The 27802-nt window shown below is 52.2% G+C and overlaps 13 protein-coding genes across 14 annotated transcripts; 7 read left to right on the top strand and 6 right to left on the bottom strand.

Annotated features, from left to right (window-relative positions):
- Positions 1-161: 161 nt before the first annotated feature.
- On the bottom strand, positions 162-2448 carry CKM354_000112400 (uncharacterized protein; the record flags this gene model as incomplete). The annotated part of the gene is made up of 4 exons (XM_044796236.1): positions 162-464; positions 1004-1060; positions 1121-1407; positions 1473-2448. 4 exons carry the CDS (start codon positions 2446-2448, stop codon positions 162-164), a joined length of 1623 nt encoding a protein of 540 aa, XP_044652171.1.
- An 855-nt stretch (positions 2449-3303) lies between these two features.
- CKM354_000112300 (uncharacterized protein) lies at positions 3304-4098 on the bottom strand (the record flags this gene model as incomplete). Its single annotated transcript, XM_044796235.1, has 1 exon — positions 3304-4098. One exon carries the CDS (start codon positions 4096-4098, stop codon positions 3304-3306), a length of 795 nt encoding a protein of 264 aa, XP_044652170.1.
- An 894-nt stretch (positions 4099-4992) lies between these two features.
- Positions 4993-7692, top strand: CKM354_000112200 (uncharacterized protein; the record flags this gene model as incomplete). The annotated part of the gene is made up of 2 exons (XM_044796234.1): positions 4993-5038; positions 5207-7692. 2 exons carry the CDS (start codon positions 4993-4995, stop codon positions 7690-7692), a joined length of 2532 nt encoding a protein of 843 aa, XP_044652169.1.
- Positions 7693-9389: 1697 nt separating this feature from the next.
- CKM354_000112100 (uncharacterized protein) lies at positions 9390-10170 on the top strand (the record flags this gene model as incomplete). The annotated part of the gene is made up of 4 exons (XM_044796233.1): positions 9390-9453; positions 9505-9939; positions 9993-10078; positions 10135-10170. 4 exons carry the CDS (start codon positions 9390-9392, stop codon positions 10168-10170), a joined length of 621 nt encoding a protein of 206 aa, XP_044652168.1.
- A 1808-nt stretch (positions 10171-11978) lies between these two features.
- CKM354_000112000 (uncharacterized protein) lies at positions 11979-13520 on the bottom strand (the record flags this gene model as incomplete). 2 transcript variants are annotated; one of them, XM_044796231.1, is made up of 3 exons in its annotated part: positions 11979-12891; positions 12945-13266; positions 13451-13520. In XM_044796231.1, the coding sequence occupies 3 exons, from the start codon at positions 13518-13520 to the stop codon at positions 11979-11981; spliced, it is 1305 nt and encodes a 434-aa protein (XP_044652166.1). The 2 variants fall into 2 exon arrangements, with proteins under 2 accessions (XP_044652166.1, XP_044652167.1); XM_044796232.1 differs by having other exon boundaries at positions 12945-13257.
- A 649-nt stretch (positions 13521-14169) lies between these two features.
- CKM354_000111900 (uncharacterized protein) lies at positions 14170-15762 on the bottom strand (the record flags this gene model as incomplete). The annotated part of the gene is made up of 1 exon (XM_044796230.1): positions 14170-15762. The coding sequence occupies one exon, from the start codon at positions 15760-15762 to the stop codon at positions 14170-14172; it is 1593 nt and encodes a 530-aa protein (XP_044652165.1).
- A 1277-nt stretch (positions 15763-17039) lies between these two features.
- On the top strand, positions 17040-17880 carry CKM354_000111800 (uncharacterized protein; the record flags this gene model as incomplete). The annotated part of the gene is made up of 4 exons (XM_044796229.1): positions 17040-17281; positions 17362-17609; positions 17666-17762; positions 17826-17880. 4 exons carry the CDS (start codon positions 17040-17042, stop codon positions 17878-17880), a joined length of 642 nt encoding a protein of 213 aa, XP_044652164.1.
- A 1170-nt stretch (positions 17881-19050) lies between these two features.
- Positions 19051-19940, bottom strand: CKM354_000111700 (uncharacterized protein; the record flags this gene model as incomplete). The annotated part of the gene is made up of 2 exons (XM_044796228.1): positions 19051-19647; positions 19719-19940. The coding sequence occupies 2 exons, from the start codon at positions 19938-19940 to the stop codon at positions 19051-19053; spliced, it is 819 nt and encodes a 272-aa protein (XP_044652163.1).
- A 445-nt stretch (positions 19941-20385) lies between these two features.
- CKM354_000111600 (uncharacterized protein) lies at positions 20386-20841 on the top strand (the record flags this gene model as incomplete). Its single annotated transcript, XM_044796227.1, has 1 exon — positions 20386-20841. The coding sequence occupies one exon, from the start codon at positions 20386-20388 to the stop codon at positions 20839-20841; it is 456 nt and encodes a 151-aa protein (XP_044652162.1).
- A 418-nt stretch (positions 20842-21259) lies between these two features.
- CKM354_000111500 (uncharacterized protein) lies at positions 21260-22356 on the top strand (the record flags this gene model as incomplete). The annotated part of the gene is made up of 3 exons (XM_044796226.1): positions 21260-21496; positions 21555-22036; positions 22086-22356. 3 exons carry the CDS (start codon positions 21260-21262, stop codon positions 22354-22356), a joined length of 990 nt encoding a protein of 329 aa, XP_044652161.1.
- Positions 22357-22603: 247 nt separating this feature from the next.
- On the top strand, positions 22604-24043 carry CKM354_000111400 (uncharacterized protein; the record flags this gene model as incomplete). The annotated part of the gene is made up of 7 exons (XM_044796225.1): positions 22604-22784; positions 22943-22994; positions 23065-23156; positions 23206-23314; positions 23370-23493; positions 23549-23745; positions 23797-24043. The coding sequence occupies 7 exons, from the start codon at positions 22604-22606 to the stop codon at positions 24041-24043; spliced, it is 1002 nt and encodes a 333-aa protein (XP_044652160.1).
- Positions 24044-24145: 102 nt separating this feature from the next.
- CKM354_000111300 (uncharacterized protein) lies at positions 24146-25140 on the bottom strand (the record flags this gene model as incomplete). Its single annotated transcript, XM_044796224.1, has 2 exons — positions 24146-24864; positions 24918-25140. The coding sequence occupies 2 exons, from the start codon at positions 25138-25140 to the stop codon at positions 24146-24148; spliced, it is 942 nt and encodes a 313-aa protein (XP_044652159.1).
- Positions 25141-25868: 728 nt separating this feature from the next.
- CKM354_000111200 (uncharacterized protein) lies at positions 25869-27696 on the top strand (the record flags this gene model as incomplete). The annotated part of the gene is made up of 4 exons (XM_044796223.1): positions 25869-26102; positions 26155-27022; positions 27082-27314; positions 27370-27696. 4 exons carry the CDS (start codon positions 25869-25871, stop codon positions 27694-27696), a joined length of 1662 nt encoding a protein of 553 aa, XP_044652158.1.
- Positions 27697-27802: the final 106 nt, after the last annotated feature.

Raw genomic sequence — 27802 nt, 5'->3', positions numbered from 1 at the left:
ATACACAACACGTGCACCATGCGGTTGAGGATCTGCTGTGCCTGGCTAGGTAGCCAAGCCAAGCCTTTCACTTTCACTGAGGACACCTGCGCCGAACGCATTCCACGCAAAAGAGTCAGGAATAAAGCCCATTGATCTATCTCCTGAGTTGATCTGTTCTATCAAGCCACCACAACCCCCTCCCCCTTCCTCAACTTCCTCTCTGCCTTCAACCTCGCCTCCCGCTCCAAAAACTCCGCCTGCTCAACTCTACTCTTCTTCACATCCACAAACAAACACAAAAATATGAAACTCGCTAGACTTAATGCGAATAAGAAATAGAATGGACTACTGTTATTCCCGTCAGTCGCGTCGATGATTGCGGAGGAAATGAATGGGCCGATGAAACTGGAGGTTTTGCCAACGATGCTGAAGAGGGAGAAGAAGAGGAATTCTTTGCCGCGTGGGGTGATTTCGGAGATCATCTGTTTGGTAGCGGGTTAGCGAATTGCTAAAGAATGTCGTTCATGTGGAGGTGGTAAGTGTGTATGGGTAGGGTGCTGTCCTTCCAAGTCGCTGGAATATTGTTCCGTATCTGGTAAGTCGCACAGTACCCCAGATGCCGTGTGGTGGTGTAGCAAGATTTCTCAGTCCACGTCGAACGCGCCACGAGTTTCGTGACAGCGGGAAGCTGCAGGCTCGTGGCCGGATAGTTTCTGCTTTGAGCATCGTCCGTGTCGACGAGAAATGATGCGTTGGCGTCTGCAAGTCGCCGCGACGGAAAACTCGATGCCCGTCTGTGCGATCCTAGTGCCCTCGAGGAGGAGCTCGAGCCAGTGGTTTGGGATATCGGGAACAAACAGCTACCCTTGTCGAAGGGGAGCGGAAATGGCGAAATGCGTTGACAGCGGGTAGCAACATGAGACGGCGGGATGAGCGCCGTTGACGGAGTGATTGCGGAAGTGGTGGCGGGGAGATGAGTTGGTGGGGTGCGGGAGGTTGAGAAAGAGAGATTGGAACTCACTGTTTGGGAATACGAATACCAAGGACAGACGAACAATCCGTAAAAGACTTGATAGAGCTGCAAACAGGATGGGCCGAGATTAGCAGGAGTTCTTCGAGCGGAAGAAGTGCGACTTACCCAGACCTCCCATTTATTGTGAAAGCCGAAGCGTTGGGTCCAGATTCCGATCATGCCCCATGCATCGAGCAGAATGATGCCAACGGCGACGGCATTGAACATGGTCTTGGTGGGAAGTTGGTAGCGTTTCTGGATCCTCCAGTAGACGAAGATACCGACAGCTTGAGCTACGATTCCGACAATGAGAAGGTATGTGAGTTGCAGGAAATTGTACGCCACAATTTCGTTCTGCAGTGTGGCGATCACAGTGACGGTTGTATTCAAGGAGTCTCCAAGAAGGAAGTAGCCTGATTCACGCATCAATATCTCCATCACTTGCCTCTTTCAATGCCTCTTCTCGTGCAGTACTCACCAATCAGATAGAACAAGGACTGCTTCAGTTGCCAGACCTGAGTGATAGCGTTCCACAACTGCCAGAGTCCAGCAAGCACGATGTTCATGCCCGGATCTTGACCAGGTCTTCGCTTCTCGAGAACAAACCAAGGGATGGCCACCAGCATCCAGACACCAGATGCAAATGCAATGAGCACACTCAGCCCATAGTTATTGTTCGCGACACTCTTGTTCACTTTCATCGCAAATCCGATGCCGACAATGACTGCCAGAATAAAGACCTCGGCCACGCTCTGCACATAGAAAGCCGTGTTGCTCAACTCATTCCTCTTCATGCTATCCGCATGATCGTATTCATCTCTGGTGATCTCTCCATTTTCGAACTGTTCCGCTTTCTCGCGGATCTCCTTTGTGTTACGCGCCAGTCCAGGAAAAGCTGCGGTCCAAAACGTCAGAGCCAATTGGTATGCAATCAGGCCTATGATGTATAGACCCAATCCGATCTGCCAGTGTTCGACTGTGTGAACGCCAAGCCAGCCGAATCCGATGCCCCAGGCGACTATTGAAAGCGTGATCAGGATGTTGGGGCGGAAGGTGCCAAAGTCTGCGTATGCGCCCAGAATGAGGAAGATTACAATTTGGATCGCGAAGGATATCCCATTACACAGGAGGATGACGCTGTTAATTGTTCTGCGAGATCCGGCGAACGAGACGATGTCATTGTCAGGACCACCGATTGCTTCGGCATGCTGACTGAGTAGATTTTGTGCTGCTGTTGGCGCAAAGTTGAACAAGGTCAGGCCGTTGTTGCCGATGTAGTAGGAGTAGTATGCCCAGATTTCATTTCTTGACGTCTCATAGCGGAGATCGTGTTGATCTGGTGCTACTGGATGTTCGGTTTCCACGAGTGAGTCGTTGTCCCTGACGATGGCGCCTTTCGTGGGGTCTTCTGCGGGTGCGGTTACTTGGGCGAGGCCCGGATCAGCAGAGGCCATGGCTGGCTAGAGGTCTCCAAGAGAAGGTGTGCTTTTTATGGATCATGTATCGCGAATTTCTGGCTCCGGTTCTCAGAAGTTTGGACAAGGACGGAATGGGATTCCGGGATGCGGACAGAGAAAATCAGAGGACTTGCGGCGCTATGAGACCTACCTGGAGTACTATCTGTGCCATGCGACTAGGGAAGCACGCTATGAGGGACGATGTGCCGCTCATGCGTGGAGAACGATGGAGCTACACGGCGAGGCGAGGCAGAAACTTTCGGAGGGGCCGTGGCCCTGCATTATCGTGGCGACTGAGAGACGATGTGGTTCTCAGTCTGTTCGGCCCTATCGTGAAATGCACGATGTATAATGTGATGGACCAATGCGGAATTGCCACAATGTTGACTTTTTGTGCAAGAACGAAGAAGAGTCGTTGCTGCGGACAGGACAAGGCGACAAGACTGCATCGGCAAAAGCTTGACTCTGTTGATGAGGCGTTGCGCCACATGCACGGGCTGATGAGTCTCTGAGATTCTGGAACTCGTTCTTCTTCTACACGCTACACGTAGTGTGCGTCCACGATCTGTATCTAGAACGCAGCATTCAACTCTATTGGAACTTGTGAGCGTGCATCCGATGTCGCGAGTCTTGCAATAGAATCATCTATCATCCTGAAAGTAGTTCGGGAGGTGTGACTGAATGCAACTCAGTTGATCTGGGGTATCGTATGTCCTATGATGCTGTTTCAATATGCCACTGTACAAGTTCGTCTATTCCACAGCAGCTCTGTGACCAAAGTCGCTCAAATTTTGCTCCCAAGCGCCTCGCTAACCCAGCATTTCAACAAAGTAGCACATCAGAAAGATTCGTCTAGATCTCTTGTTGCTCCTTCAGAAACCTCGCAGCCATCACATATAAGAAGAGTGCTCCTCCGATCACCCAATACTTGTTCTGCGCAAACCAAGTCTGTCCCTCCTTCGCCGTCTTGCCCTTCCTTACAGCCTCCTTTGCCTTATCCTCAGCCACTTGGTCCACCGCACCTCGAGGAAGCACCTTTTTCCCAGTCTGTGGGTCGATGTTCTCATTCTTCATCCACTGCCAGTTCTCTTCATCTACCTCCGGCCACATCTCCTTGAACCGTTGACCGCCATCCCCCGCTTTGATCGCTCCGAACCCTGTTCTCTGATGTGCTGGTCTCCCGTCCAATGTCCTCGTCGTTGAACCTCCACACGTCGAATTCCACCACCTTGACTGCGCAGCCAGTGCCTTTCTCTCCGCTTCTGTCCCTCGTATTGACCCTGTCGTCATCTCCTCGCTCGTCATGAAACTCAGCACGCCGAGCAAGATGGTGCTCACTTCCCATGCAGGGTTGAACGATTTGGGGTGGAAGTCTGATATGCTGAGACATAGGCGCTCTGTGCATTTGAAGCGGCCTGATGGCGTGTGCATGCGGATTGCAGGAGGCGCAAACGGGTATTCGGGAGGGAAAGTCAGAGTACCCCAGTATTGCCCGTTATGGTACGGAGTGTTAGGAGGACCAGTCAGGATGTAGTGCCACTCAAGAATGTTGGATTCACTGGGTCGCGCAGTGATGTACTCTGGAGGGGACTTTTGGAGAGTGGCATATTCGCGAGTGAGGCGCTTATGCGCTGCTCTCGTGGCCATCGCGGGCCTCGGACGAGAGAATGGGTTTCGTGGTGTATATCGTACGGAAATCGTCAGGGAGATATACGTGGAGACGGGAGATGGACTTTGCGAGTGTGTCCGCGAGCGTGAGTTGTTCGTGTATAGGACACAGTTGGCTTATATATGCCGATCGGAACAATAATTGGGGATGCTCCGGCGTGACGTGTTGTGTTGTGGCCTCAGCTTGCATCAGGCATCAATGCCGTGCCTGACTTCTTTCCCTGACTACCGTCTCCAAACACAACAACATCGGACTGCTCAGCTTCTGAAGACAGAGACAGATGCCACCATGTATGATGCTTTGCACAACAAGATCAAAGACTCCCAAGATGAATCTGCTCCGAGCCGCCGACGCTCCCGGTTGAGGAGCTTCTGCCGCCCTCCTTTTGGCCACGTCCATGGGCGTGGAACGCGGCTCCAGACTCTTGTCACTACAATTTGCCGCGACGACTGGTCCAGAACAATTCAGAATGCAGTTCACCTTCGTGTTGGCCACTCCGCGCTCCACGTCGCTTTCGATATCTTTCCCAACCAAGAACATGAGCAATGGGGACTGCCACTGATTCGTCCCTTGGACACTGCCTTGGCCACTGTATCGTATCATGCCAATATGCTGTCCCGTGGCCTATCTTCACATGCTGAGGAGCATTGACCGTTATGGAATGTGCCTTGCATATCACTCTCGCGCGTATGTCTCTTGGCCACCATGTCGACGATGAGGAATGCTGAGATAGAAACAATGACGTGGATTCAGCGCGTAAGTATAGCAGCGACCTCCGCGCTTCCTGCTTTTCAAGCCATATCTCGTCTCTTCGGCTGCGACCCGTGGAGTTCGAGCTCATTTCCAGGGACACACTATCAACGATTGCCATCATGGCCGCCCTACTGTTGGCCTTTGGAGCGTTGGCCGTTGCTCAAGGTACGCACACGGCGTCGAAAATATCGAGCTCGCACTTTGCCCTCACATGCCCTGCTCTACCCTGCCGACCTGCAAGGGTTGGTCTAAACACTGCCGGGCTGCTGCAGCGGAGCAGACACTAGCCGAAAAGATTGAGCACATCAATTGCTGACTACCTGGCTCACGCAGTCGTGGAACAGCCTCTCATCACTGTAGCTCCTTCAGCAACCTCTCCAGTCCTGTTATATCCTCTTGACCCTTCAGCCACTGGAGCACCTTGCAACAAGATCATCTGCTACGACTACATCAACACGTGCAGCATCCGATTTGGTGGCTGTTGGGCAGCATGTGAGAACCACCCTCGGCCGACATACACCGGAAGCATCTGCTCTGGCGGTGTCTTTAAATCCAGCTTTTCCAAGGCCTTGGCCGCGACTCAAGCCAACCCCTGCGGCTACAAATGCGATTACTCCACTGACTCTTGCGGCAACACCTTTGGCCCTGGTTGCTACACAAGCTGCCCTGGAGTCACAGTACCGAGCTACACCGTACCAGTCTGCGAAGCCACAGTGACGCCCGCACAGACGGTCTATGTGACCCCAGTACCAGTCAACACTGTGCCACTGTTTGTTCCTATCGACGCTTTGATGAAAAGACAAGCCAGTGAGACTACTTTGCCTGCCACAGATTCCACAGAAGTCGCTGCAACGGGCCCTGCAGACAGCATCTCTTACACACCGGTGCCAATCACACCTGGACAAGCAACGATCGGTGCCGATCTGTCGACTTTGAACCCGTCCACCATCGAAACGTCAGGCGTAAGCTCTTTGGAGAGCGCCTCGCTCACCTCCTCTGACCCGGCGTCAGCTGCAAGCACGATTGACATTGTAACTGATGCTCCTAGTACGACTGACGCTTTTATTACGACCGAGTCTTCTAGCAGCACCGATGCTGATGCCCTTGGTACCACTGATAGCGCGACAGCTAGTCTCTCATCAGCGGAGGCTCTGGTCACTTCTGATGCTACTATTCCCGCAAGCGACTTGCCAACGACCGAAGACTCTAGCTCCGAAGTCAGCGCAGCAACGTCCAGTGTCGAGATTGTGGAAAGTGCCACCTTGGTATCCGCCGACGCATCTACAGCTCCGAGCACCACAGACATTTTTACCACTAGCGCTTCATCCGAGGTGTCAGAGTCCACCTTCGGTGTCGATGTTGGTCTGAGCACCACAGATACCTCGAGCACTATTGATTCTGCTTCAGCGTCAGAAAGCAGTTTGGCTTCACTCGATGCAACGTCGCTGCTTTCGCTCACTGAACCTACAAGCGTTACCTCTGAGACGGAGTCGCTGCTTTCCTCCGACTCTCCTAGTGCTACAAGTTTCGGTACTGCGCCACTTCCCAGCCTTGATGCTGCCACGAGCTCTGCGCAGCTACCGCTCTGGAGCAATGCGACTACCGCGTCAGGGGCTTCCAGTCTCAATACTATCCCGAGCCCTACCCAGCTACCACTCTGGAGCAATACGACTACCACTTCAGGGGCTTCTGGTATTGATGCCACCGCAAGCCCTACCCAATTACCGATATGGAGCAATACGACAACTACCACCGCGGCATCCAGTCTTGATGTTGAAACAAGCTCCACGCAGCCACCACTCGTAACCAGTTCAGTGGCAGGACCTCTCATTAACGCTACGACGAGCTCCGCGGCTCCTGTGGTTCTTTGGACGCCAGAGCCCATCCCAGAAGGCGGTGCGACTATCGGTGCCAATCTCGCGACAATCAAGGCAGTTGTGTATGGCTACCTGGAGCCACATAGTATAATAGATCCAGCCACTGAGACACAAGAGGCTGTAGCTGAAGCTACTTCCAGCGAGGATTCTACCTCAACGGCCCTAGCTTCTAGTGAAGTTCTGTCGGTGCCAGCCTCGATTACGACCGAAGAAACCATCGCATCAGAAACCACGTCGAGCGTCGCTGCCTTTCTCACAGCGACTGATGAGACTGCTACCAGCAGCAGCTTTTCCTCTGAAGTGAGCGCGATTTCATCAGAAATCGCATCGGTCCTCTCGTCGCTCGATGCTTCATCCACTACAGAAAACACAGATTCCCCATCTGCCACTGCCTCTCTCAATCCACAGCTCGTGAACTCGGCGATCTTCTCGGTGGATTTCGTATCGTCATCCGATTCTGCGCCTGCAGCGACTTCGACTGCGAACCTCGATGCTTCGTCTACAATTGACATCAGCGCTTCTGATGCCCTTCCTACCACAACCGAAGGAGATGCTCAACCAAGCGACTACGTCCTCACACCACTCGTTTCAAGTCCAGATCAGAGTACAATCGCTTCAGACACGACCCCGTCATCGACTTCAGCCGAGTTCACTTCTGACGCTTCCATCACAAGCACGCCGTCTACTAGTGCCGACGATTCTTCCAGCATTGTGCCGACTGAATCGTCCGACCTGGCGTTCTCCACCATTGATCCCGCAGCAACGCAATCCTCTGATATAGCCAGCGCCACATCTGAGACGGCTTCTGCAGAAACGTCTCTTTCTACAGCAGAGACTTCTTCAGTCGTTGCTGCAGAGGCGCCCTCTAGCATCATCAGTGATCCTACAGCAACCCAGTCTGACGAAACAGCCTCCGCAGCAACAACTGCGATCCTTTCTTGAATCCAGAGATGACGTGATGGAACGAAAGGTCACCTCGCCAGCTGCATGACCCGGCATTTCGCCTACAGTGTCACGCGCTGGTAAGACTGATGTGCCAGACGATTTCTACAACATGCGGCAGCACGACTCATGAGCCTAGGACTAATCAGCAATCCTTCGTCAGTCACGAGAAGGCTAAACGCGCAATCTGTGTAGTGCTTCGGGCGGTGTTATATCTTGATAGCAATATAATGAATGAAGGCGTATTGATTACTGATAGTTAGCCTAGGCAAAAGATGACTTCCCGCGTCCATCAACTAGCTTCTACAAGGCATAGGACCAATGGCCTTCAATGCATTGCTCGTATCATAGGCAGAAGCATTGTAACGCCGAGGCATGATTGTGATGCAACGAGCCGTGGTACTCGGTCTGTGATCATGGGCATGCAACAGGCAGGTCTTGGTCAAAATTCAGAAAGCCCCTTGAAAATGTCCCGATTTGACACAGGGCCTTCCGTGTTGGCCACCTCAGCTCTTGAACCTCAACTCCGTTACTCCTTCACACGCTTCGCAAGCAACAGCGTCTCAGCACCACGAGAAGCAGGTACGCAGCATGTGTGAACCTCGAGCATCTCGATCTCTTTTCTCGGACGCCTAGAACATGATACACTAGACCGGGTCGTCAAGCCTAATTGTATGCTGTGCTGATGGCGAGAGTCAAGTGCGTGCACTTCATGACGACAGAGCAATCTTCAATACCATCTGTGGAGCCCGTTGCCATCAGTCTCAGTGCATATTCGCAATATCTGACGTCGAAGCCGGGCGAAGACATCATTGTCGACGGAAAAGAACGAGTCGACAAAGTTTGGGACCTGTTTCATATGGTAGAATCTAACACTTCAGGGTCGCCGGAGTTCCAATACCAGGATCGCTGCATTGCACCGCATCGTGCTGACTGCCATTCTCCTCGCGATGCCTGATGACCGAGACGATAGGAGACAGCAATAAGACGAATAAGGCTTGTCTTAATCGCACCAGCCGGACTCCACGAAGTTCGCAACACGAGCATACCATTTTCTCGCTACTTGAAAGAGTCTCAGTAAAGACTTTCAGAGAACGCTCGAGCTCCCGGAGAATAAACCGTGCTGTCTACCAGAACTTTTGTGCCACGAATTGCCGCATGGCCCGTTGCGAACACAAGACAACAGAGCATGGATGCTAGCAGTCCGCATCTCCCGAGTCCCACCTGCGCCTGACGTCGAAGCCGTCTCGTATAGAGCTCGACTTCAGATGCGAATGTCTGAGACAGTGCGGTTCAATCATCGAACATATCTGATTGGCTGTACTATAGGTGTTACCATCAGCACTAATTACTGAATCGAGCTTTGCCGAGCATTTCACACATGCCCTGTTTCGAACAACTCAAGACTCGTGGCAAATGCTCCGATGACGATGAGGGTTCCCATACTTTCCGCGTCTGGATGTTGAAAATCGTCATTCGAGGTGGTTGAAAAGTAGGGGACTGGAGGTCGAGAGACATACAAAAGAGCAGAAGGCGAACAGCAACACTCTCATCTTCATTATCAAACACTCCCAACAGCATCAGAACCCCCGATCACGATCTACGAACAACGCCTGGAGCGTATTGAGAATTTCATATTTTTCCATAGAAACCAGATTCTTCGAACTACTTCGTCACCAGCACAAACAATCATCAATATGCGTTTCTTCGCACTCGTCGCTACAATGACTGCCCTGGCTGCGGCTGGCCCGTTGCCACAAGGTATGTTGGAAGATCATATCTAGTTGGTCAGAACTGATGCATTTCGTTCAGGTTCACCATCCGGCTATGGTGGCTCCGAGGGCGGCTCTGAGAGCAGCCCAGTCAGTGCCGGCGCTGGAGGTGGCCAGCATGGAAGTGGCGCCGGTCAAGGCCAAGGAGGCTCTGAGAGCAGCCCTGTCGGTGGTGGCGCCGTCGGTAATCAATATGGCGGTGGCTCCGGCCAGGGAGGCACAGAATCAAGCCCTGTGGGCGGAAATCCAGGAGGTGGTGCAGGTGGTAGCCAATATGGGGGTGGTTCAGGTCAGGGAGGCACGGAATCCAGCCCAGTTGGCGGTGCACCAGGAGCTGGTGCTGGAGGACCACCTGGTTATGGTGGCGCTAGCTCCGGAGGACCATCTGGACCACTTTGCCCATATGGTCTCTCTGCCAACCCCAATTGCTGCCAGACTGATGTCGGCGGTGTCATCGCTCTGACTTGCAAAGCTCGTAAGTCATCATGAGTCTACCATGACCGAGAACTTATATTGACTTGAATGCAGCACCTGGAAACCCAAGGAACAAGCAAGAGTTCGCTCAGGCTTGCAGTTCTCAAGGCTTGACTCCTCAGTGTTGCGCTCTTGGATTGGTATGTTCCCGCCTTGACATCTGCTGTAGCATAACATGCTGACTTTTGGTTCCCAGCTCGGCAACCAGCTCATCTGCCAGAACCCACTCTAGGAGGGAAACTATGAATGGACGAGCATTGACTCTCAGTTTGTGATACTACGGTATTGCGAAGGCGTTCTCATTTGAATTGATCCTCCGTCTGTACAATAAACAGAAAGCTGTATGAATAGCGACAAATCTGAGCTCAATCAAAGATTGATTTGATCACGCACACACAAGTTCTCTTCTGATCATCCACTAACACAAAATCCTCGTTTGGCGGCAGACTTGCATTGAAAGTTGACGGAACGATGGAGCAATAGACTGCTTGTTAGGACAAAAATCGACAAGTACAAATTTGTCAGCCTGCAAGTCTCCGTGATACTCACCGAACACATTTCCACACTCATTGATATTCGTGACCTCCAACAGATCTCATCGATCGGATGCTCTCTGGAAAAGATACAGAGGTCAGTCCTTTCTCTCGCACATGGACTGTCGTTCAGGGGATCGAAGCTGGAGAATTACTAGCGCAGAAGCAGGAAAGATTAACGGAGCGACGAAGCTCGCAGACGATTTCTCTGAAAATCTAAGGATCGAACAACCCATATTATCCGTCGCTACATTGCCTGGGAGTAGCTCGTTCAAACTTCCAGCGATGACGTTGCTCTCTGGACGATCAGCTATCGACTCTCGAAGAGGAGCTGCAGACTTGTTGGCATCAGAAGCCAACGAGGCACGAAGAGAAAGGAGGCCTGCGAAGTCGCTCTCTGTATCATGAGTAACAAAACAGACCATGCTATGTGTTCCTCCGATGGCTCCATGACTTCACCAAAATCGGAGCAGCGCCGGGCTCCAGCACATATTCTCTGGAATCTGGTCTATGATCGATTTATGAACGAGCTGGACGCTAATTGGCGATGAGGTCTGCAAGTAACTGTAGAAATGGACTAAAGCCAGAAACTCTCTAAAGGATCAGCGAACGTGAGATCCATAGGATCTAGTGACCGGTTGGCCTTTATCGCTGACAAGTAATGGAGTAAAACGATACAAGGCCTTGTCTCTGAGAGCTGAATCGTGTTGCAACCTAAATGAAGTGGACATCACGTCACATACAGCATGATTGCGCAGCAGAGCCAAGAGCATACGATCTGCTCTCTGAGAATCAAGCGGTTACGCAATCCGGATGGCTTCGACACTAAGTGGCATGCAGCACTAACGAAGTACGGAGTGAAGAGGCACGAGACCTCATCATTAAGAAACGGGCCGTTAGCCAAGTCGGGGCGTGGGAACGAATACATACCTTGGGGGACATCCGTACTGCATCGCGGGAGGTGGTGAGCGCGTCGACAGTGAGGTGAGCAACTTGATGCCGCAGTCGAGTTGCAGTCGTGTGGGAAGTCGAATTTCGAAAGGCGGCAAGCTGTTGTTCGCATCTCGCTCGCCTTCACTTGTAGACGACACGGATCCTGCAGCACGCGCCAACAACACGACACCACAACGACGCGCCAACCGTGTACGTACCTGAAGACGGTAGAGCAGACGTAAAAAGGTCTCAGGAATCATTGATTGAGTCAGCTACTCTACGCGCCGCATCGTGAGGGTATTAGTAGTGTTACATCGTCATTGCTTTTCGTCATCCATTCTTTTGTGTTCGTCGCTGTGTCTGTCGAACTCAGGCGTAAATCATGATATCTCCGCCCCAGCAGAAACAAAAGGCCAATCTCCTTCTCGCCCGAAGCGCGGAGGTCTCATTCTGTGGGCATATGTTCTCTCCTCCTTCCATACATTCAGCAACTTGTGTTTCATCTCAAGTTGACGCTGTGGCATCCTTGACGATGTTTCATCCTGCCAGTGTAGCCGTAATTGAGTCGTGTACCTTACAACTCGTTCTTGACGCTCTTAGCGCTCTTGCTTGCGGCGACGCTGGCACTGGAAGCACTCTTGCTTGCCTGAACGCTAGCGGAGGACGCGCTCTTAGACGCGGCAACGCTGGCAGCAGAGCTGGCGCTGGAGGCGGACTTGGAGGCTTCGGAAGCAGACTTGGGTGCAGCCTTGGAGATGCTAGACGAGAGCGAGCTGGCAGATACGCTGGCGACAGAGGAAGCAGAGCTGGCAGATGCGCTGGCGACGGAAGAAGCGGAGCTCAAGCTGGCCTTGGCCTGCTCAGATGCGAAGCCAAGGTTGTTGGCAATGACATCGTAGATGTAGCGGAACTGTCCATAGGCACCTTGGGTGGCCTCAGCGTAGTAGTTGCCGGCGCTGGAGGTAGCGGCACCGTAGGCGGAGGCTGCAGAGTCCTTGGCGTTGTTGCCAGTCAGCGAAGCAGAGTGCTTGCGAGCAAGAGCGATGAGCTCGTTGCGCTTGCTACCTTGTGGCACCTTGATGCCGTTGCGGTCGGCCCACTCCTTGATCTGGCTGTCGCTCCAGCTTTCGAGAAGCTGGTCGCTCAAAGACTCAGCAGCGGCGGAGGCGGACTTGGAAGCAGAAGCGTATTGCGCAGAGGCCTTGTCGGCAGCGATCTTAGAGTTTCGGCGAAGAGAGGCAATGAGCTTGTCACGGTTGCTTGGCTGTGGAACGGGAACCCCACGCTCATCGAGCCATGCCTTCAGGTCAGAGTCGGACCACTGTGAGTAAAGCCAGTTGCCTGGGTAGGCGGCAGTCTCGCCTGCCTTGTCGGCGGCCTTGGCGTAGTTGGCGCGAGCGGTGTGGAGGAGCGAGTCGCGGGTGCGAGGCGATGGATTTGGGATCTTGTGGTAGTCGAGCCACGACTTGAGTTGAGACTCAGTCCAGCTGTGCGGAGTCAGTAGCTGAAGTCAAGAGTGATGGCTGCCACAGATACTTACGTGTCAAAGATCCAGTTCTGGACACTGCTGTAGGCCTCATTGCTTTGGTCGGCAGTCTCGTGCCAGAGGTTCTGAACCTGCGCGACCAATGTGTCCTTGTTCTTCTCAGTGCCCTTCTTGACCTCTTGACCTTTGGAGGTGATGTAGTTCTGCAGCTGGGTGGTATCCCAGGAGTTGTATGGCTTGACAGCGTAGTTCTCCCAGTTGTCCTTGACAAGGTTCTCGAGGTCCTTGCGATCAGAGGCTGCTGGATATGGAATGTCGTGATCCGACAGCCATCTCTCGAGCTCGGTCTCGTGCCACTTGTTGTATGCTGTGCGGCCTCAGAGTTAGTTAGACGGGATTCAGGCCAATAGCACACTAGAGGGGAATAGATCTCAATGGCGAGACGGGAGCTTCGTCGAGCTCGGCATGATGTGCATCACAAGTCGAGAGAAGGTTCACCGTCTCGCCACGAGTTTCAGACGCTCTATCAGTCTTCAGAAGAGGGAAAAGGTGAAACCTACCGGCTTTGCCAAACCATCCGTCGGCGGCGACGGTGGTCGCCAGGGCGGCCACAGCCAAGGAGAACTTCATATCTGCAGTTGCTCAGGTGATTGTGGTGATGGAATTGAGGTTGGCAATGATTTTGCAGTGATTGTTGGCAGTGTGGTGGGAGTGAAAAGTGGAAGTCGGAGGTGCGTTTGTTGTGATGATGAGAGAGCACGAAATGCTTGCTTGGGAGCTCCTGCCTGACGCGGAGTGATGTAATGGCAGGCGCCCGGCTTCACTTGACGCCACTTTCACACACGGGCAATTGTTGTCGGATTATGATGCGCGCTCTCCACCTGCACACATTCAAAGACCAGCGTTCTTTGACGACGCTCGCGTGACGGTACAATGCTCACTCTTTGCGCAAACGTGTCCACAATCACTTCTCAACGCCTTCCTGCCAGCGGTGTACTTCGTGCATGCGTACCAGAGCACGTCGCGTCATCAACCAAGCGCGTCTGCAGATGTGGCTGGTGCGGGAACGCGACCGACCAATAAGAATGCTACCTGCAATGTCGTGTCTGTTGAGCTCAAACGGCTTTTCAAGAAATCCCCAGCGCCTCGCTATACAATCAATTCCTTTCCCCAGACCCAGATCCTGCCGTGTTTGCTTTGCATCTCCATGACTCGTGAAGCATGTCTCGTCAATTCCAGCACTTCATCCATGGCCTCAGCTGAAAACGAGATGGCCTCCCTAACCCAATCCCTCTGCCAGCCCGTCCCCAATGCTTCGGTCCCACTGAGTCTCGCGATACCTGTAAGGCGCAAGTACATCGTCCTCTGGGTCATCTCGTGTGCGGGTCGTCGATCCGGTATCGCCGCTGCCTGACATGGATGCGATCTCAGCTTTGTCTGCCATTCGGACTTTCTCGTTCGTAAGTCTCCGCTTGCCGAACCAGCCTTTCTTCTTCACGGCCGTGGTGATAGAATCGCCGTCTTGGTAGTCGCTGTTGGCTATCGACTGAGTGTCACTTTCGGCTGCTTGTTGAGCGGCGAGCTCTTCCGGAGTGATTTCCACGAGTTCCGCATCCCGGATCCATCTTCGACGACGCGTCCATTTACCCCAGTCATCCATTCTACTACCTCCATGCCAAGCATTATCGTAATATGTCCAACCTTCCTTATCTCGAGAACCTTTGGCACTGGTGTGATCGTCGCTCCAAGTCACATCGATCTTCCACTCGCTGTCAGGCACCCATCGCCACCGCGTTGTAGCAAAATCGGTCTCTGGTAGTGGGAAATTGTCCTTGTCTGGAACTTGGTTCAAGTGCTCGTCTGTCCATGGCTGCCGCTCGTGGGGAAGGACGTTGGAAGTATAACCCAGCATGACCCAACGCCGCTGGTTCTCAAAGATTGAGAACGTGAACCGAACACCAGGATTGGCTCCTTTACGTTTGAGCGCGTTCGCAAGAGCAGCCGGCGCCCGGGGAGGCAGCGGGGGTGGTACCTTATCTTGCGGAACAGGCTCGGGGTAACGCAGGCCAGTGGTAATTGAAGCAGCATATCTGACAGTCCTACTTCTCCACAAGATGCTTCTTGATGCCCTCGCTGGTCGGCTGTGCCAGGTCATGCCAATGGTACCGAGCACAAGGAGAACTCTCTTGAGCGTGATGATCCTCCATGGTGGCAGCGTGAGAATGATCCAGACGGGTGTGACTGCGAGCAATCTCAGAAACATGCTGGTCAAGGCAGGTCTCGTTGTTGCACTGGTCGCTGTAGTTTGCGTGCTTAGGAACTCTGTCAACTTGAGGAATGGATCGAGCAAAACGTCGCATCGATGCGTGAAGATCTCCAACGTATCCAAGATCTCGTCTAAGCTCTTTCTCCTCTCACTCTCAGAATCCGCTCTATTGCGCTTCCTCTTCTCCCCGCTCCACATTGTGCTTGACAGTGGACTGTAGCGGCGTCCGTACATGCCCGCCATAAGAACCACGATGACAACGATCGGCCCCGCATATCGCAGCACATCGTCACTGTAGAGCACTGTGAACCAGAACCCTGCGACGAGCAGGAATGACTCCCACGGATCGGGCGTTGTCCATGACAACAAACCAGCAAGATGATTGAGCGGCAAGATGAATGGATGCGAATAGGCGAGCACTCGTGTGACTTGCGGTGGAGTGGCAGCAAGCAGCGGACTCTTCTGATGTATCAAAACCGAGGCATGGTTCCTCTTCCTCTGCGTCTGCTGGTTCGGCGAGAAAGCAGCAATGGTAGGCTCGGGCACGGAGTTGTCGCGTCGACTGCCATCGTTTGCGCGGCGGTCTTCGGAGACGCGTTCGCTCATGGGAAGATTGAATGGAAGGTCTGTGACAGAAGAAGTTGGGGTTAGTGTTGTCGATGACGAGGGCGGCTTGCATTTCCACTTCCATCTCCCCGACCAGTTCCTCTTGAGCTTCATGGCTCCATACCGCGACAGGAAGCCGGCCCAGAACACGCAAGTCTTGGACATGGCCTTCCTTCCTTGTGGAGCTATATACCGGCCACAAAAAGGCTGGAAGGGAAAGCACGGAGCAGTGACTTACCAAATGCTGCCATGCAATAGTGAAGGCGGCAGTCAAGTCATGCCGGACAGACAAGCGAAATGTGACAGCCTGATCTTGCGTGCGCATCTAGCCCGTCTAGCTGCCAGTAGATCGGAATGCTATCGTGAATGTGGTCGTCCGCGCGGAGAAGTCATCTGGATGGCGAGAATGACTTGCGAGACTGCTCGATGATGGATTGGTGGTCGGCATGTGACCCAGTCTCAGCTTGTCCGCGGCAGGCATGTGAAAGCCAATCTGGCGTCATTATTTGTCCTGTCTATCCTATCGCACGCCGTAGTTTGTCAACCCCTCCATCAAACATCGATTCCAGTCTCCATAACTCCTTCACTGTTTCACTGTGTGTACCTACAGCTTGTCGGAAGCGTACGTACCGCTCGTAGATGCTGTCTAATGTTCCCACACGGCCAATCCGAGCCCGCCGCTCTGGCCCCCTTCGCCTGATGACGGCACGGCTCTGATTTCACTCGCAGATCACACGTCAACAGCCGGCATTACACTTTGGTCGAAGATGCACTTCTTCCTCGATGTCCTGACGCAGCGCATTCAAGGGAGTGGCAGCATTGTAGTCCCCATCAGGATAATGGGTTCTTGGACCTTGTCTGCTGCTAAGATACTTTGACATGATTACCAGTGGGCATCCACACGATGTGGCTTGACAGCTCATAGTAGAGCTGAGGCACAAGTTGAAAAATTTCCCGACGTGGCTGCTTCTAGCAACACCTCAACATCACAGTTCGAGAATGTTCAGCACTTCCACTCACGAGCACTAATGCAAGCCATCGCAAGCTCCGTTTCAGAAAGTGGCAAGGCAGGCCGAGTACTGAACGTCTCAAGCAGTCTCAGATCAGGCCACTTCGACGGCGCCGCCACAGAGCAGCTTAGAACCCCGCCCACCGAGCGACACTGACGAGAAGTTCACAGATGGATATAAGTAGCGGTCATGCGTCAAGCTATCTGCTTCGAGACTGAAGCACTTTATTGATCACACCCCATTTCCGATCACTCTGCACGCGATTCCATGGCTGCTAGCAAGAATATCAAGAGTGTTTTCTTTGTCAACATTTATCCCGACCGGGATGGCCTCCGCGATGATGACCTGAAGCAGCGGCTCGATCAGATGAAGGAATTTATTGGTCTTCACAACCGATTCCTCATGAATAGAGGTACGTCGCAGACCGAAGAGAAGCTTCGATCAGGCGAATTACATCGTCCGATGCGATCGCGGATGTCGTCCGAAGGAGCGGTTACACCGCGAAAGTTGTAAAAGTGATGGCACCCAACAGCCCTTGGTACGCATGTCTGTTGTGCCTCGCCTGAGCTCTCCACTCACCGCTCTAAAGGCTCGCTAGAACTGGCTCTAACAGGAGGAACGAAAACCTCAATGTTCCCAAGTCGGAGCTTCAACGAAAACTTCTCAGTATCATGCTGAGCGAGTGGTTCGACCCTAATTCGATCTATGACAAATTTGGGCCATTCCTTACGGCACTGTCAGACTCTCTGTCGCAGCTGTCTAGCTCTCCCAGGAAGGACATGGACATCACTGTCCTTTTCACGTGGGTTTCGGGAGACTGGATGGAGATCAAGACAAGTAAGATCCCGAGTGCATTTTCTTTCATTGACCACATGACATTGACAAGCTTTTAGCGACAAGAATGGTCAGCTTCCGCCCAGAAAATCGTTTGATTGACTCCATTGCGAATGCACAATCCCCGACAAATGCGGAGATTACATTTGAACACACGTACGATGATGCCAATTTCAATTGAAAAGTATTCGAGCAATCGAAGGATTATATCAAGAAGAGCCTACCAAAGGAAGAACATTTACCTGCTGTCAATAATTATGATTTAGTTGCGTAGGCCAGAAGCTGTGAAATGGTCAGACGATTTTTCGAAGCCTTTTGGCAATATTCTCGGATCAGCAACTTTGATCTTCGACATTGTAGACTCCTCCTAGCTTCCTTGCCACGTGTGAGCTAGTGCAAGCCACCGCTTACTCCGTGTTGAAATATGGCAATGTGTACCGGGCGTCTACTGCTTGTTGACATGTACATATGGATATATCCCTGGAGTCGCCAAGCGACAGCAATGAGGATCTAACATGAATAAAGATCAAGCCCACCAGACATTCTACAGCCTCGATTGTTTGTCTTCACGTAGGCCGTTCACAAGCCTGTCGCTCGGTCTTCAGCCTTCCTCATCATCACGTACGATCTTCAGAACTTTCCTACAGAATGTCCACCGATCCACTCTTTGACGCGCTCTCTAAGCACATACTGAGCGGGAATTCTTTATCGGCGCAAGATGTCGACAGGATGATTACGGAGCATGCAGGCGGAAGATTTGCACAAGCACCACGATTCAATGACATGGAGAAGCATGTCGCTGAACGATCAATGGAGTCAGCTTCCATTTCCCAGGAACCATCAGTTGCAGTGGCGACGAGTGCGAGTAGTGCTCTGGACGCACAGACGCCCGCTGGTCAAGGAGGCAATGAAACCTCGACGACACACACCGACGCGGCTGGGGAATCGACTGCTGGAACTTCAAATTGTTCCGCAGTATGAGTCTCTCGCCAGGAATGATTCCAATTAGCGAGCGCGAAGCTCGGCCTAAGCAATTGTCGGGCGATGGGCCTGAGCTGCAGCGTTTTCGGTCTTCACGTTCGAAAGTTTGGGGCACGCGAAATCGATAAGTCCCACGTGGAAGATTGATGGCTGTCGTCTATGTGGGAGGTTCAAATTCCATTGCTACCTTGAAGTTGATCAACGGGACATTGGAACGGGAAGGAGCTGTATTTGAATACGGAGACAGGTCTCGAGAAGGGTATTTATTTGTGACTCGTGACAAGAATCGAACGTATCCATGATTACGTACGCTTACTGTGCTTCATTCGCAAGTCGATGCAGTACCATGGCCAAAGTTTGCAACTGCTTTCACTCGAGAGCCGCCGCGCCCAACGATTTGTGTCGCGCGGCATTCAAGAAGCACCTCGACTCCGATGCATATGCAGTGTCCTTGACCACCTTACTAAGAGGTTGTATGACCGTAATTCCCTAGCGCACCAAGCTCCTGTGCGAGCTGAGAATTGATCGTCTGCTGCTGGCTCGGAGCATACGTTGGCGAGATTTGCTGTGCTCCCAAACTCGCCTGGAAGTCGTCATAGGTCTGATGTTGATGCTGCAACTGTTCCAGCTGGTTCGATAGACTGGGTTGCAGGGGCTCCGATGGATACGCATCTGGCACTTCGGCGTACGAGGTAGGCACTTCGGGATACGCGCTATGCTGGTCGTCTGTACCGAACGAACCTTCTGGCAAATTCAGTTGCGCGTCGAGGTCCGGTTGCACGTTGCCGTCGACTTTGTCTGTTTGTGACATATCGGCTTGTGGCACGACGGTGGCGTGAAGTGCCGGTAGATCAGGATGTGTCTCCATGAGCTGAGATCTGGTCATGTCGTCGATTGGCGTGCCGTTCTCTTCGAACTCGATGACGCGCAGCCATTTTCGCTTCATCTTGGACATCGTTGTCGTGCTGCAGACGATGCCAAAGCGGTCGTGGATGAGCCAGACGAGATCGTCCAGATATCGAGTCCGATTCTTGGGGTCGCGCAGCCACTCGCGCACTTCCTGTTGATGCGTCAGTGATGCCATTTTGCGGCGGCAGAAATGCGAGTCGAGCATGCGAGGTGCCGATATACCAACTCCTGTTCCGCGGTCAACACTTTAGGTCTTCCATTCTTCTTGTTGAGCTCCGGCGGCATGTAGTTGGTGCCATGTTGTTGAAGGCATCTCTTCATGCGATAGATGCTGCTCCTGCCGACCTTGAGCTTGCGGTGGATGGTGGTGGGATCGAAGCCGGCCTCGAGCAGTTCCTTGATCTGCTCTTGGACTTCGACGGACTGCTTGCCTGAACCAGGCATGGCGGAGGATGAGCTGGGGATACTCCCGGTGTGTCGAGCGTGGTCCCGCGACTTTCTTGATGATGGTACTTGCAAAACGTGTCGGAACAGAAAGTGCTGACGACTGCAGCTTCGACCGGAACTTGCCGGTCGGCGCCACGGATGACCGATGCCTTCTCGCCTTCTGAAGACGCGACTTGAGCACTGTACATAAACAATGAAGAACGCGTTCTATCAAACAGCCTCAACAGCACCACGGCATTCTACCGTGATCTAAACATTGCACAGCTGTCTCAATTCTGACAGAGAGTCCGGCTGTGTTGGCCTCGCATGCTCACAGCTTTGGCTGCCGAATGAACCTGGCAAATTGTTCTTCCTGCGCGTTCGGACGCCGCCCACATAAAATGCAGGCTCGTGTTGACAACTAATGTGATTCATCCAATCTTTCATTGAATAGCCAGCAAAGATGACCAATACACCGAAAGCAATCCTTATCATCAACGGCCCCAATCTCAATCTTCTGGGAACCCGAGAACCTCATATCTATGGCAGCACTACCCTCACGGACGTCCAGGACGCAGCAGTCGTCCAAGGCAAGAACCTGGGGATAGAGGTCCAGCATTTCCAATCAAATCATGAAGGCGCCATCATCGATCGCATACATGAGGCTCGAGGCAACGTTGGATACGTGATCATCAATCCCGGCGCTCTTACCCACACGAGCGTTGGCCTGCGAGACGCTCTGGCTGGATGTGATCTGAAGTTCGTTGAAGTGCACATCAGTAACGTGCACGCACGAGAGGCTTTCCGTCATCACAGCTACCTCTCGGACAAGGCGGTTGCGGTCATCTGTGGACTGGGTGTGTTCGGCTACACAGCTGCGATTGATTTCGTAGCTCAGCAACTCGAAAAGTCGGCGTAGAATGCTCGCACATCAAGCGCAAAATACCATGATGTCTGCAATAACACCATCGCGGAGTGCTCGGAATCTTTCTGGACGAAGTATCGGCCATGAAAGCGACAGTACCCGACATAGCCGCGCGGAAAGGACAATTTCCTATGCCGGCGCCTTGATTGGATCTCCAGTTCAAACGAATACACTGCCAGCTTCCTACCTGTGTCATTTTGGTCCCTTTGCGGCTCAAAATGGCTCCCGAAATCGAAGCCGTGCTGCAGCTGGCGGGGTGCCCTGAAATTCGTCGCGGGGCAATTCCATGGTGACGGAGCAACAGTCAATCATGCTTTCGTAAACATTGCTAATTGACCCAGCTCGTGACATTGTCAGTAGACCAATAAATAACAAGAGCATTCTCTTGTAACGATGTCAAGAGTCAGCCATCATGGATCCATCACAAGTTGACGTTCCACCGCTCAAAGATCTCACTATTGACAACATTACAGACAATGTCAAACTCATTAACTCGCAGTGCCCAAATCCAAGGCTCAAATACATTCTCGAGCGTATCGTCCAGCATCTGCATGACTTTGCACGCGAAACGCGTCTGAGCCACGAGGAATGGATGACCGGATTGCTGTTCCTTACGGCAGTTGGCCAGATTTGCACAGATGTTCGACAGGTGGGTGAGCACGAGTATGTCGCGTCTGCCCAAATATGCTAACTCGAGTCTCAATCAGGAATTCATCCTTCTCTCCGATATCCTTGGCCTCTCCCTTCTCGTCGACAGCATCGATCACCCGAAACCGTCGCACTCCACTGAAGGCACTGTTCTCGGGCCTTTCCACTCTCACGAAGCCGAGGCGGCTCCCAATGGCTCTCAGATCGCCCATGATCCAGACGGAGAGCCCTGCCTAGTGCTCTGCACTATCAAAGACACGAACGGCAAGCCGGTCGAAGGCGTGAAGATCGATATATGGGAGACGGACAGCAAAGGCTTCTATGATGTTCAGTATCCAGGAAGAGAAGGCCCAGATCAAAGGGCTGTGATGCATAGTGATAAAGAGGGTGTGTTCTGGTTCAAGGCCATCGTGCCTGTGCCGTATCCTATACCACACGATGGCCCGGTTGGCAAGCTGTTGGTGCAGTTGAAGAGGCATTGTTATAGGCCCAGCCATATGCATTTCATGTTTGAGAAGAGCGGTTACGATCATTTGATAACGTGAGTCGGACTGCAAGTGCCACGCTTGCCAGATGCTGACTGATTGCAGGGCACTTTATCTCCGAGGCGATCCATACGAGACAAGTGATGCTGTGTTTGGCGTGAAGGAGTCTTTGATCATCGACCTCAAGACTGTGAATGATGAGCATGTGAAGCAGTATGGGGTCAAGCCTGGGTCCAAGCTGATTACATATGATTTTGTGCTGGTCACTGATGACGAGTCGAAGCAGTTGAGAGAGAAGAATGCACTGGAGGCTACTAAGGCGCTGGGCTTGAAAATGAAGCTATGGAATGGACTGCCTGTACCTGATGTAGACTAGTCAATGACATTATGCCCAGTCTCATTCTTGAATCAACAGTCGAAGTGATCGTGGATATATGCAGCGATTCTGCTCTTCTGTCCCACTTCCCTGTTCGCTCCTTCACATCTTCGCCAGCTCGTTCACAATGCCAAGCCACCATTGGAAGTCATCACGGACTTCCGCCTATCTTGCCCGAAACATCCACTCTTTAACACGAACAACATCGCAAAGCTCGAAAACTGGAACTTAATCCCAACACAAGAATATGGCGACCGAAATGCTGAGCGACGCTCAGCTCGAAGAAATTTATACCCATGCCACACAACTGGCGAAACAAGCTGGACAGATGCTCCTCAATGCCGTGGAGGCTCGATCAGGTTCTTCAGCAGGAGCAGGGCACGTGGAGAAAGAGTCAGCAGTCGATCTGGTGACGCAGACTGATGAAGGTAGGTCGTAGCGTCAGACTCGATTCTTCGAAGCATGGCGGATTTTTCCTTGGATTGCCTTTTTGCTCTTTCGCTCGAACACGAAGGAATAACTGGAAAGAAGTTCTGCATCATGTCATCATGCTCCTGCTGATTGAACTTCTTTCTCTTCTCCTTAGATGTGGAGGCATTCATTCGTCAAAGCGTGCAAGCCAAATTTCCATCTCATGCGTGAGTCCACATCTTCCAGCTGTGGTTCTGAGTACCATCTGGTTTTATTCGCATAGCTGACTCCTGTAAGCTTCGTTGGCGAAGAGTCTTACTCAAAAGGACAATCCAAAGAGTATTTAATACCTGCGAAAGGTCCATCTTGGTGCATCGATCCGCTGGACGGTATGAGCTGGGCGCACTTAGCACGACTCCGCAAAGGCTAAAGACTTAGGCACGGTCAACTTCATCCACCTGGCGCCATTCTATTGCGTTTCGATAGCTTTCCTGTGGAACGGCGAGCCTGTTGTTGGCGCTGTGAATGCGCCATTTCTGAAGCAATTGTAAGCTCTGCCACCCACAATCGAGAGACAAGTGTACCGGAGCTGAATAATGCAGATTCACCGCTTGTCGAGGAAAAGGCGCGTGGTTGAATGAGAAGACACCACTTCCGCTGGCGAGGAATCCTATACCGCCGATGCCTGAAACTGCACCAAAGGGTTGCGTGTTTTCCTGCGAATGGGTATGAATGCCATTATGACAAGACAGTTTGACGTGCTGATTCGAATCTCAAACAGGGCAAGGATCGAAGAGATATACCTGACGGCAACATGCATCGCAAGGTCTCCAGCTTCATGAACATGGCAGCTGAGCTTGGAGGCCGGCAAGGCAAAGGTGGGATGGTACATGGTGTCCGAAGCTTAGGTTCTGCAACACTCGACCTATGCTACGTGGCCACGGGAGGGTTTGATATCTGGTGGGAAGGTGGTTGCTGGTGAGCCGATTGTGATCGACCAAAGATGAACGCAGGCTAACGGCATGTCAGGGAGTGGGACGTTGCTGCCGGTGTCTGCATACTGAAGGAAGCAGGCGGCCTGATCACAACTGCGAATCCGCCCGAAGACTACTTGAACGCCGCAGTACCAGAAGCTAAATTGGGAAGCAGGCTTTATTTGGCCATTCGTCCTGCAGGCGATTCGACCTCCGAAACAGGACGACAAGGTCAAGAACGGACTGTTCGAGAAGTATGGCGGCGCGTGGAGAGCCTGGACTATACCCGACCTGGTGTATGAGGATCGACTATGACAGGAATACAACATCTCTGTACAGGACGATCACAGACGAGTACCAATTCGAAAGCGCGCTTCATTGATCAGCATTCTTATACAATCACTCTACAGCCTCGCCTGAGATAATGCGTGCGCAACAACTTTCTTGACCTCCTCGACAGGAAGTTGCTCAATGGTCCGTCCATGCCAAAGGGTGTGTTGCGCAAACCCTTGATATATCATCGCCTCCGTCCCAAGAATCACTTTCCAGCCTGCCGCCTCGGCAAGTCCACCCAGCTCTGTCCAGGGTGATGGATGGTAGCACATCTCAAGCATAGCACCCTTATGCGACTTGTTCAGGAAGACTTCTGTTATCCGTCTTGCTTCTTTCTCAGCTTTCGTGACCGGGGGAAAGTTCGGCACGCATGCTACTATTGCGCCTGCACCTTCTAGTGCCTCTGCTTCGGCAACTGTCTTCACATGAACAAGGCCGTCGCCATAACCTTCTGATTTACACCAAGACACAACTGCTTCCACCTCGGCCGGATCTCGATTCACTAAGTAAACTGTCGAGCACTTCATGTACGCAACGAGGGCATATACTGCTGAGCGGGCAGCACCTCCGCCTCCGATCACAAGACCAGGCCTCCCAAGGAAGACTTCTTCAGGATTGGAGATATTCTGGAAGAAGCTCTCTCGAACGCCGATGGTGTCTGTATTGGTGCCAACGTACTTGCCATCTCGGAGAAAAATGGTATTCACGGCTCCAACGGCTCTGCCTTCATCTGTAAGTTCGTCCAGGTGGGGTATTATTGCCACCTTGTGAGGCATTGTCACAGCAGAGCCTAAGAATTATCAGCATGTTTCGCAAGATTCCACACTTCAACTGATATCATACCATATAGTCTCCGGTCCTTTATGAGAGACAAAAACTGTGACATATCTGTCGACTCTAACAGTTGGAAACTCCATGGCAGGCCAAGTTCTTGAAACACTGTGTTGTGTAGTAGCGGCGAGTATGAGTGTGCGATTGGGTATCCGAAGAGATAGCCATGACGCTCATATTGATCGACTTGTGGCGCTGGAGGGGTGATGATACTGCTTTCCTGTTGGATCTCCATTGTGCTTCTCCGTTCGCTGATTTCTTCGATTACTGATGGTTTCTTGGCGAGTCGGCAAGGATTTGATGATTTTGACAGAAACAGAAATTCTTGATGAGCAAGTCCTATGGACAATGGTGTCGACAATGGTAGAAGACGTCGCGAAAATGCAGCAGTCAGCTCAATGCCGACCGAATCTTTCTTCTGTCAAAGCCGTGGTTGCGTCTCACCCTGCGCCAGCAAGTGCAACCATGCATAACTTCTGGCATGGCTCAGGTCATTCGCGTGGCCTCTTCCGGTTCGGGCAATGGGCTGGGTTCCACTCGGGGCAAAGAAATGATCCCCATCGAAAACCGAGCTCTGACTGGTCCTTCGGCTGTGCGGTCTTCGACGGACCCTCACTTTTCTCCACGTTCGGCACCAGACTCCGCTTTTGCCATGTGCTAGCGAACTTCGCCCGGCGTGGCTAAAGGCTGGGCCATGGTGCTTTGCACATGGGAAATCTCTTTTCTCTGGTCTGGGTCATATCCGACAGGAGAATGATGGCAATGTACTGACTTTAATTCATCCATTCGACCTTTCTCCACGTGCGGAGACCCCAGATTCTAGAGCTAAAACACTGCATACCACCTACATACATATTGCCCTCCCCCGGTCCTTGGACACTCTCGTCTTCCATTCGGGCATTCAAGCAAGTCTCAAGGACATTCTTCCATACGATATCGACAGCAAGAAGAACATATACCATCATGGGAGGGTTCCTAACACTGGTCGAGGACCGACCGACACCGAAGGCGGTCTACAACTGGAGAGTCTACGCATGCGCTGCGGTCGCCTCTTTCGCATCATGCATGATTGGTTACGACAGTGCCTTCATTGGCACGACATTGGCTTTGCCAGCCTTTGTTGACGAGTTCGACTTCCCATCGCTCTCGACATCGGCGCTCGCCCTTGTCAAGTCGAACATTGTTTCCATCTACCAGGTAAGTGAGCATCAAGGACCTCAATGAGTACGCCACTCTAACATTGTCACAGGCGGGCGCATTCTTCGGTTCTCTCTTCGCGTACCCCTCAGCATACTTCGTTGGCCGGAAATACAGCTTAATCATCTTCTCACTGGTATTCATCCTCGGCGCCGGCATGATGTTGGGTGCCAATGGAGAACGTGGCCTTGGTCTTATCTATGCTGGACGTGTCCTGGCTGGAATTGGCGTCGGTGCTGCGTCCATGTTGACGCCAATCTACATTTCGGAAATTTCTCCACCAGCGGTACGAGGACGAATCGTTGGAATTTATGAGCTGGGATGGCAGATCGGTGGTCTAGTTGGCTTCTGGATCAATTATGGCTTGCAGGAAACCATGGCGCCGAGTCACAAGCAATGGATCATCCCATTTGCCGTCCAACTCATCCCAGCCGGCCTCCTTCTCATTGGAGCTTTCTGGCTGCACGAGTCTCCTCGATGGCTCCTGAGCAGGAACAGGCGTGCAGAGGCGATCAAGAATTTGACTTGGATCCGAAATCTCCCAGCCGATGACCTTTACATTGTCGAAGAAGTGGCCATGATGGATGCTGCTTTGGAAGCCCAAGCAGCTGATATTGGTCTTGGATTCTGGAAGCCGTTCATCGCAGTCGGCCGCAGTCGTAAGGTGCAATGGCGCTTCCTTCTTGGTGGTCTGCTGTTCATGTGGCAGAACGGATCTGGTATCAACGCGATCAACTACTATTCGCCCACGGTGTTCAAGGCCATTGGTGTTACTGGAGTCAACGCAGGCTTTTTGACTACTGGCATCTTTGGTGTTGTCAAGACCGTGCTTACTTTCGTCTGGATGTTCTGGCTCATTGACAACCTCGGTCGACGCAACCTGCTCATGATCGGAGCTGCCGGTGGCTCTGTCTGCATGTGTAAGTACAGCACAGCGTATGCTCTATATTCTCGTTATGCAATGCTAACTGTACAACAGGGATAATTGGTGGCTACATCAGCACAACTGATACTTCTGCTGCTGCTCAAGCAGAAGCCGCGAACTCTGGTCTCAGCTCCGGAGGTATCGCAGCCATGTTCTTCTTCTATCTTTGGACGGCTTTCTACACTCCATCGTGGAATGGTACTCCTTGGGTCATCAACTCTGAGATGTTCGACATGAATACTCGTGGCCTTGGCCAGGCCTCTGCTTCCGCCAACAACTGGTTCTGGGTGAGTCAACTATTGACACCTTTTCTGACTTCAGCATGCTGACGATATTTTCCAGAACTTCATCATCTCTCGATTCACTCCTCAGATGTTCAACAACATGGGCAACAGCGGATGCGGAGTCTTCTTCTTCTTCGCCAGCATGATGTTGCTCTCCATCGTTTTCGTTTGGTTCCTGCTCCCAGAGACCAAGTCCATCCCACTCGAATCCATGGATCGCCTCTTCGAGATCAAGCCAGTGCGCAAGGCGAACAAGATCATCATTGCAGAGGATCAATCAAGAGATGCTGAGTTCAGACATAATGTGGATGGTGCCGGCCTGACAGCCGCGAAGGAGAAGACGGACATGATTGAGACGAGCAGCGAGCGCAACAGCACTGTTTAGACGACTTTGTTTTACAAGATAGTATGAAAGTCACGTTCTCAGTAGCATGAGATTTGAGCATACTCTGCATAGATCATTGACGGCCGATTGAGCATAGCTCTCGCGC

This window comes from Cercospora kikuchii (genome assembly GCF_019650295.1).
Source record: "Cercospora kikuchii DNA, contig_00001, whole genome shotgun sequence".
In the NCBI taxonomy this organism is placed as follows: domain Eukaryota; kingdom Fungi; phylum Ascomycota; class Dothideomycetes; order Mycosphaerellales; family Mycosphaerellaceae; genus Cercospora; species Cercospora kikuchii.
The sequence above is the reverse complement of the archived record's forward strand: the minus strand, read 5'-3'. Positions and strand labels throughout refer to the sequence as shown.